We start from the raw sequence: 8,166 nt of genomic DNA on the forward strand, positions 1-8,166 counted from the left end.
CTCTTGCCAACCCTAAGGTGGCTCCCTTAACTAAGAATTGTGCTTCCGTGCTCCCCTATTCTATTCAACCTTCCTTTATCCCAATCCTCCTTTTTCCCCAAGTTCACCCCATCCTCCCCTTCTCCCTTTTCTCTCCCCATCTCCCCTTACCCCCATCCCACCCCACCCCCAAGATCCCACCCTGGAGGATCTTAAGTTATAGGCTAACTGGATGATACATACATACCATCTTAACATGCTCTCCTTCCCAAAAGGCTTTTTTTTATGCGCCAAGAGTGGGGAGAATCTTACCTTTCTTCATTAAGTTATATAGCAAGAAAAACTTGCTATTGAAGTTATACATGATAATTTAAATATTGCTAATAACATTTTTCTATTGGTTACTCTTTTTGAGACAAGGTTAGAAGAGTACGTTGTGGAGCCAGTTAGATGACACAGTGTGAAGGGCACTTGTGAGTAGAGCTCCATTTCTTGGAGCCCACATGAAGGTAGAAAGAGAACACTAACGCCACAAAATTGTGCTGTGGCCTTCACAAATGTACATGTTCCCATGAACATGAACATTCTAGGCACGTGCTCATAGGAGCTACACTTCCAGCTTTTTTCTTGTCAAATTTATTTGGTTCTGAATGATATTAATATGGTTACTTATTTTATCACAGTATATCTTACAATATTCAAAATTCTCTCTCTCTCTCTCTCTCTCTCTCTCTCTCTCTCTCTCTCTCTCTCTCTCTCTGTGTGTGTATGTGTGTGTGTGTGTGTGTGTGTGTGTGTGTAGGTAGGTACCTAAGCATGTTTACCTCAGCACACAAGGTCAAAAGTTGATGGTGTGTCCTTTAGCTCTCTGCCTAATTTTTTGTGGTCTCCAGCTGAAACTGATGCTTACATCCCAGGATCCTCCTGTTTCTGTCTTCAGTGCTGAGCTACAGGTGTCACATCTGGCTCTTCCATGAGTGCTGAGCTCCGAACTCAGGTCTTGGTGTTCACACACAGCAAGTACCTTACTCCCTGAGCCATCCCCCAAGTCCTTTTTTATTGGTGACACGGTCTTAACTCTATAGCCTAGGATTAATTCGGATGCATGGAAATCCTCCTGCTTTACATATGCCAGAATTAATAGATATCATGACCACACCCAACTTAAAATATTTTCTGTAGCCGGGTGATGGTGGCGCATGCCTTTAATCCCAGCACTCGGGAGGCAGAGGCAGGCGGATCTCTGTGAGTTCGAGACCAGCCTGGTCTACAGAGCTCGTTCCAGGACAGGCTCCAAAGCCACAGAGAAACCCTGTCTTGGAAAAAAAAAAATATTTTCTGTAATACCATATTATTGATTTATAGTTAGATATAGTTAGTTGCTTCTGTTATTTTGATAGTAAGAAATTTGGGTATTTTTTATAACTTTTAACCATATAAAATAACAACTTAAGTTGTCAAGCTTGGTGTCAAGTCCATTTACCCAATGACCCATCTTGCCTGGTAGATTTTTGTTAATTTTTAAGACATAGCGAAGTCTGGCCTTGAACTGACTGGGCTCAGACTCATCGCTGTACTCCTGCCTCAGCCTCCCAAGTGTTGAGTTATAGTCATGTACCACTATGCTCCACTTAACACTAATTTTCTTAAAAATATTTTCCCAAGTCTAGAGAGATGGCTTAGTGTTGAAAATGCTTATTACTCTTTCAGAGTACCTTAGTTTTTTCCTGAGCACCCATTTTGGGAGGCTTACAACACCTTGTAGCTCTTGCTCCAGGAAATCTTCTGGCTTGTGTGAGTACCTGCATTAGTGATGCACATGTGCATTTGTGTGTGTGTGAGAGAGAAGAGAGATGTAGTCAATTTGTTGGATTATAATGTGAAATTAAAATGTTAAAAGATTTGCTCTCTCTGAAACCTTTTTTCTTATTCAAATTTTAGGACCCTTCAAAACTGTACAAGAAAGCAGGTGATGCTTCAGCCATGGAATGCCAATCTGAAGAAAGCGTCCATCTTCATTCACAGGGAGAAAATAATCCTTTGTCTAAGAAGCTTTCTCCGGTACATTCACAAATGGTGGATTACATTAATTCAGCACCATCTCTTGCTGGCGGACGGGATCCTGATGTAAAAGACAGAGCATTACTTAATGGAGGAACTAGTGTAACTGAGAAGTTGGCACACCTCATTGCTACCTGTCCTCCTTCCAAGTCTTCCAAGACAAAACCGAAGAAGTTAGGAACTGGCACTACAGTAGGATTGGTTAGCAAGGACTTAATCAGAAAACCAGGTGTTGGCTCTATAGCTGGAATAATTCATAAGGACTTAATTAAAAAGCCAGCTCTTAGCACAGCAGTTGGGTTGGTAACTAAAGATTCAGGGAAAAAGCCTATGTTCAATGCAGCAGTAGGATTGATTAGTAAGGACTCTGTGAAAAAATTGGGAACTGGCACTACAACAGTATTCATTAATAAAGACTTAGGCAAAAAGCCAGGGACTATCACTACAGTAGGACTGCTGAGCAAAGATGCAGGAAAGAAGCTAGGAATTGGTATTGTTCCAGGTTTAGTGAATAAAGAGTCTGGCAAGAAATTAGGACTTGGCACTGTAGTTGGACTGGTTAATAAAGAGTTGGGAAAGAAATTGAGTTCTACAGTTGGCCTAGTGGCCAAGGATGTTACGAAGAAGATTGTAGCGAGTTCAGCAATGGGACTGGTTAATAAGGACATTGGAAAGAAATTAGTGAGTTGTCCTCTGGCAGGACTGGGCAATAAAGATGCCTTAAACCTTAAAACTGAAGCACTGCTTCCCACTCAGGAACAACTTAAGGCTTCTTGTAGTGCAAACATCAATAATCATGAAAGTCAAGAACTTCCTGAGTCTCTGAAAGACAGTGCCACCATCAAAACTTTTGAGAAGAATGTTCTGCGGCATAGTAAAGAAAGCATGTTGGAAAAGTTTTCAGTCCGAAAAGAAATTACTAATTTGGAGAAAGAAATGTATAATGAAGGAACGTGCATTCAGCAAGACAATTTCTCATCTAATGAAAGGGGAGCCTTTGAGACCTCAAAGCATGAAAAACAACCTCCTGTCTATTGCACTTCTCCAGACTTTCAGATGGGAGGTGCCTCTGATGCTTCTACAGCTAAGTCTCCCTTTGGTGCAGTAGGAGAAAGCAATCTTCCTTCCCCTACACCTACTGTATCTATTAATCCTTTAACCAGAAGTCCCCCCGAAACTTCTTCACAGTTGGCTCCAAACCCGTTACATTTAAATTCTACAGCAGAACAAATGGATGAAATTTCTGAATCTATTGGAAAGAACCAGTTTACTGCTGAAAGTTCTCACTTGAATGTTGGTCATAGGCCATTAAGTCATAGCATAAGTATTGAGTGCAAAGGAATTGATAAGGAAATCAGTGAATCAAAAAATACACATCTAGATATTCCTAGAATAAGTTCTTCCTTGGGGAAAAAGCCAAATTTGGCTTCTGACTCTGGTATTCACACAATAACTCCTTCAGTTGTTAACTTTACTAGTTTATTTAGTAACAAACCCTTTTTAAAGCTTGGTGCAGTAGCTGCATCAGACAAACACTGCCAAGTTGCGGAAAGCCTGAGCACTAGTTTCCAGTCCAAACCATTAAAAAAAAGGAAAGGAAGAAAACCTCGGTGGACTAAAGTGGTGGCAAGAAGCACATGTCGGTCTCCAAAAGGACTAGATTTAGAAAGATCCGAGCTGTTTAAAAATGTTTCATGTAGCTCACTATCAAATAGTTCTGAGCCAGCTAAGTTTATGAAAAATATTGGAGCATCGTCTTTTGTTGATCACGACTTTCTTAAATGCCGATTGCCAAAGTTGAGTAAGTCTACAGCTCCATCTCTTGCTCTATTAACTGACAGTGAAAAACCATCTCATAAATCTTTTATTGCTCACAAACTTTCCTCCAGTATGTGTGTCACTAGTGATCTTTTGTCGGATATTTATAAACCCAAAAGAGGAAGACCTAAATCCAAGGAAATGCCTCAACTAGAAGGTCCACCTAAAAGGACTTTGAAAATTCCTGCCTCTAAAGTTTTTTCTTTACAGTCTAAAGAAGAACAAGAACCCCCAATTTTACAGCCAGAAATTGAAATTCCTTCCTTCAAACAAAGTTTGTCTGTATCTCCTTTTCCAAAAAAGAGAGGCAGGCCTAAGAGGCAGATGAGATCTCCAGTGAAGATGAAGCCACCTGTACTATCAGTGGCTCCATTTGTTGCCACTGAAAGTCCGAGTAAGCTAGAGTCTGAAAGTGAAAACCACAGAAGTAGCAGTGATTTCTTTGAGAGTGAGGATCAGCTTCAGGATACAGATGACTTAGATGACAGTCATAGGCAAAGTGTCTGTAGTATGAGTGACCTTGAGATGGAACCAGAAAAAAAAATTAGCAAGCGAAACAATGGACAATTAATGAAAACAATTATTCGCAAAATAAATAAAATGAAGACTTTAAAGAGAAAAAAACTGTTGAATCAGATTCTTTCAAGTTCTGTAGAATCAAGTAATAAAGGAAAAGTACAATCCAAACTTCATAATACAGTATCAAGTCTTGCTGCCACATTTGGCTCTAAATTGGGCCAACAAATAAATGTCAGTAAGAAAGGAACCATTTATATAGGGAAGAGGAGGGGTCGGAAACCAAAAACTGTCTTAAATGGCCTTCTTTCTGGTAGTCCTGCCAGCCTTGCTGTGCTTGAACAAACAGCTCAGCAGGCAGCTGGGTCAGCACTAGGACAGATCCTTCCCCCCTTACTGCCTTCACCTGCTAGTAGCTCAGAGATCCTTCCATCCCCTGTTTGCTCTCAGTCTTCTGGGACTAGTGGAGGTCAGAGTCCTGTTAGCAGTGACGCAGGCTTTGTTGAACCTAGTTCAGTGCCATATTTGCATGTGCACTCCAGACAGGGCAGTAGGATTCAGACTCTTGCAATGAAGAAAGCTTCCAAGGGGAGGAGGCGATTATCTCCTCCTACTTTGTTGCCAAATTCTCCTTCTCATTTGAGTGAACTCACATCTCTGAAAGAAGCTACTCCTTCCCCAGTTAGTGAATCTCATAGTGATGAGACTATTCCCAGTGATAGTGGCATTGGGACAGATAATAACAGCACATCAGACAGGGCAGAGAAGTTTTGTGGACAGAAAAAGAGGAGACATTCTTTTGAACACATTTCTCTGATTCCCCCTGAAACGTCTACTGTCCTAAACAGTCTTAAAGAAAAACATAAACACAAATGTAAGCGCAGGGGTCACGATTATCTCAGCTATGATAAAATGAAAAGACAGAAACGAAAACGGAAAAAGAAATATCCCCAGCTTCGCGGTAGGCAGGATCCAGACTTTATCGCAGAGCTAGAGGAGCTAATAAGTCGTCTAAGTGAAATCCGGATCACCCATCGCAGTCATCATTTCATTCCCCGAGACCTCCTGCCCACTATCTTTCGAATCAACTTTAATAGTTTCTATACACATCCTTCTTTTCCTTTAGACCCTTTGCACTACATTCGGAAGCCTGATTTAAAAAAGAAAAGAGGGAGGCCCCCTAAGATGAGGGAGGCAGTGGCAGAAATGCCTTTTATGCACAGCCTTAGTTTTCCTTTATCTAGTACTGGATTTTATCCTTCGTATGGCATGCCTTATTCTCCTTCACCCCTTACAGCTGCTCCAATAGGGTTAGGTTATTATGGAAGGTATCCCCCCACTCTTTATCCACCACCTCCATCTCCATCATTCAGCACTCCACTGCCACCTCCTTCCTATATGCATGCTGGTCATTTATTGCTCAATCCTACTAAATACCATAAGAAAAAGCATAAGCTCCTTAGACAGGAGGCATTTCTCACAACCAGCAGGACGCCTCTCCTTTCCATGAGCACCTACCCCAGCGTACCTCCAGAGATGGCTTATGGTTGGATGGTGGAGCATAAACACAGACACCGTCACAAACACAGAGAGCACCGTTCTGAGCAACCCCAGGTTTCCATGGACTCTGGCTCTTCCAGATCTGTCTTGGAATCTTTGAAGCGTTACCGGTTTGGAAAGGATACTGTTGGAGATAGATATAAACATAAGGAAAAGCACAGGTGCCACATGTCCTGCCCTCATCTCTCTCCTTCAAAGAGCTTAATAAACAGAGAAGAACAGTGGGTTTCTCGAGAGCCTTCGGAATCGAGTTCTTTAGCCTTGGGATTGCAAACGCCTTTACAGATTGACTGCTCGGAAAGTTCCCCAAGTTTATCCCTTGGAGGATTTACTCCCAGTTCTGAGCCAGCTAGCAGTGATGAACATATGAACCTTTTTACAAGTGCAATAGGCAGCTGCAGAGTTTCAAACCCTAACTCCAATTGCCGCAAGAAATTAACTGACAGCCCCGGACTCTTTCCTGTGCAAGATACTGCCCTGAATCGGCCTCTCAGAAAGGAAGCCCTGCCTTCCAGTGAAAGGGCAATTCAAACATTGGCAGGTAAGAGGTGTATTTTGTTGTCTATTATTTGTGTTACAGGAATAAATTATTTTCCCACTGCTTTCTTGATCCATGTACTTGACCGTTTTCTTAAATTTATGCTTTATTTTTGTTTCTATATGTTTTGAAATCCTCAAAGTTTCTATTTTACTTAGATGTAAAAAGTGAGGAACATATTTGTTCTATGTTATATTTATTATTTTTTTAGAAGCATCCTTTAAAAAAAAAAACTTTGGAAACCAGGAAAAATGCTCCAACTCTTTACACAAATGCTTGTGCTTCGTCCCTTAATCAAGAAATGGCCCAGACTCTTGTGAGCGGTGGGTAGCACTTAATGTATGGTAGTCAGGTAATTGCAAGTGTGTCTGTGTTCCACACACTCATGTCTCAGTAGAGGAAAACTTTTGAGGACTAATTTTTTCCCCCAAGACAGTGTAACAGTCCTGGCTGTCCTGAAACTCACTTTGTAGACCAGGCTTGGCCTCAAATTCTCAGAGATCCGTCTGCCTCTGCCTCCCAAGTGCTGGGATTAAAGGTGTGCATCACCATCAGGTTTCAGGACTAAGATTGGACTGAATATTCAGAGAGGCTTTATGTTCCAGATTACTTTTAGGTATCTTCATCAAAGTTATTTCAATTAGATATAAAAAGACATGAACCATACCTAAATCATTCTCTTAGAAAAATGTTTTTTTGATACAAGAGAAGATAGAAATAAAACTGAAGTCATTGCTTATGCAAATAAAGGATATGCATACCTTAGCAATTACTATAATCTTTAAAGGGTTTGTAAATTTAACTATAAAGTCTGATGCTTTAAGTAAATTTTATATGTGTATTTCTGTCTGATTTTCTAGAGATAACTCAGGCAGGAACATTAGAGCTGAGTGATACTATAATGCTCACCATAGTGGGGAAAGAGCCATTCATTTCTATCCTTATTCTTTTAAAAGGGTAAAAATGTATATATTGGAGAGGAAGAAGACCCCTCAGGGACAAGTAGGTTATTTTCTAATTTTCTTTATTCAATGAACTTTGAAAAATCAAAATCTGTCTTAGTAGATAAGGTAAATTTACTTCTTGAAAATGTACACCCAAAGGAGATTGGAGCAGTTGCTCACCACTTTAGACCAATAGCTGTTCTTACAGAGGGTCCAGGTTTGATTTGTAGCCCCCTACATAATGATTCTCTTTGTAGCTCCAGTTCCAGGGCATCTGACAACCTCTTCTCCATAGGCACCAACCATGCAAATGGTGCACAGACCTACATGCAAGACAAACACTCACATACCTAAAAGTAAAATAAAATTTTGTTTTGTTCTATTTTGAGGCCTTTATGTACCCCTGGCTGTCTTTGAACTGTGTAGACCAGGCTGGCCTTACTCAGAGTACCCACTTTCCTCTTCCTCCCAGTGCTGGGATCAAAGGTGTTCACCATTACCACACCCTCGGTAAAATATTTGTTTGTTGTTTATCTGTCTTTTGAGGCAGGGTCTCACTAGGTAGCTCTGGCTGTCCAGGAACAAAAGCACTAAGTGTATCTGGTTGAGCTGAAAATCACAGAGAATCCATCCTCCTCTGATGAGTGTTGGGATCAAAGGTGTGCACCACCAGGCCGCCTGGCTTCCTTTTATTTTTTAACCCCCAGGAAGATTTTTGTTTCTTTGTTTTTAATTTCTTGTTAGATTACT

General features: G+C 40.9%; 1 protein-coding gene across 5 annotated transcripts in view; it reads left to right on the forward strand.

Annotated features, from left to right (window-relative positions):
* The window catches only part of Ash1l (ASH1 like histone lysine methyltransferase), a 162,722-nt gene that overhangs the window by 34,509 nt on the left and 120,047 nt on the right, over positions 1 to 8,166 (forward strand). For all 5 annotated transcript variants that reach the window (XR_003378742.1, XM_005367130.3, XM_013353766.2 and 2 more), the window contains exon 3: positions 1,921 to 6,475. Coding sequence is in view for 4 of the 5 variants with exons in the window: in XM_005367130.3 (XP_005367187.1) it covers positions 1,921 to 6,475 (4,555 nt within the window). In the remaining variant the exon portion in view is untranslated. The remainder of the gene's footprint in view (positions 1 to 1,920; positions 6,476 to 8,166) is intronic.

This window comes from Microtus ochrogaster, unplaced genomic scaffold (genome assembly GCF_000317375.1).
Source record: "Microtus ochrogaster isolate Prairie Vole_2 unplaced genomic scaffold, MicOch1.0 UNK16, whole genome shotgun sequence".
Classification (NCBI taxonomy): domain Eukaryota; kingdom Metazoa; phylum Chordata; class Mammalia; order Rodentia; family Cricetidae; genus Microtus; species Microtus ochrogaster.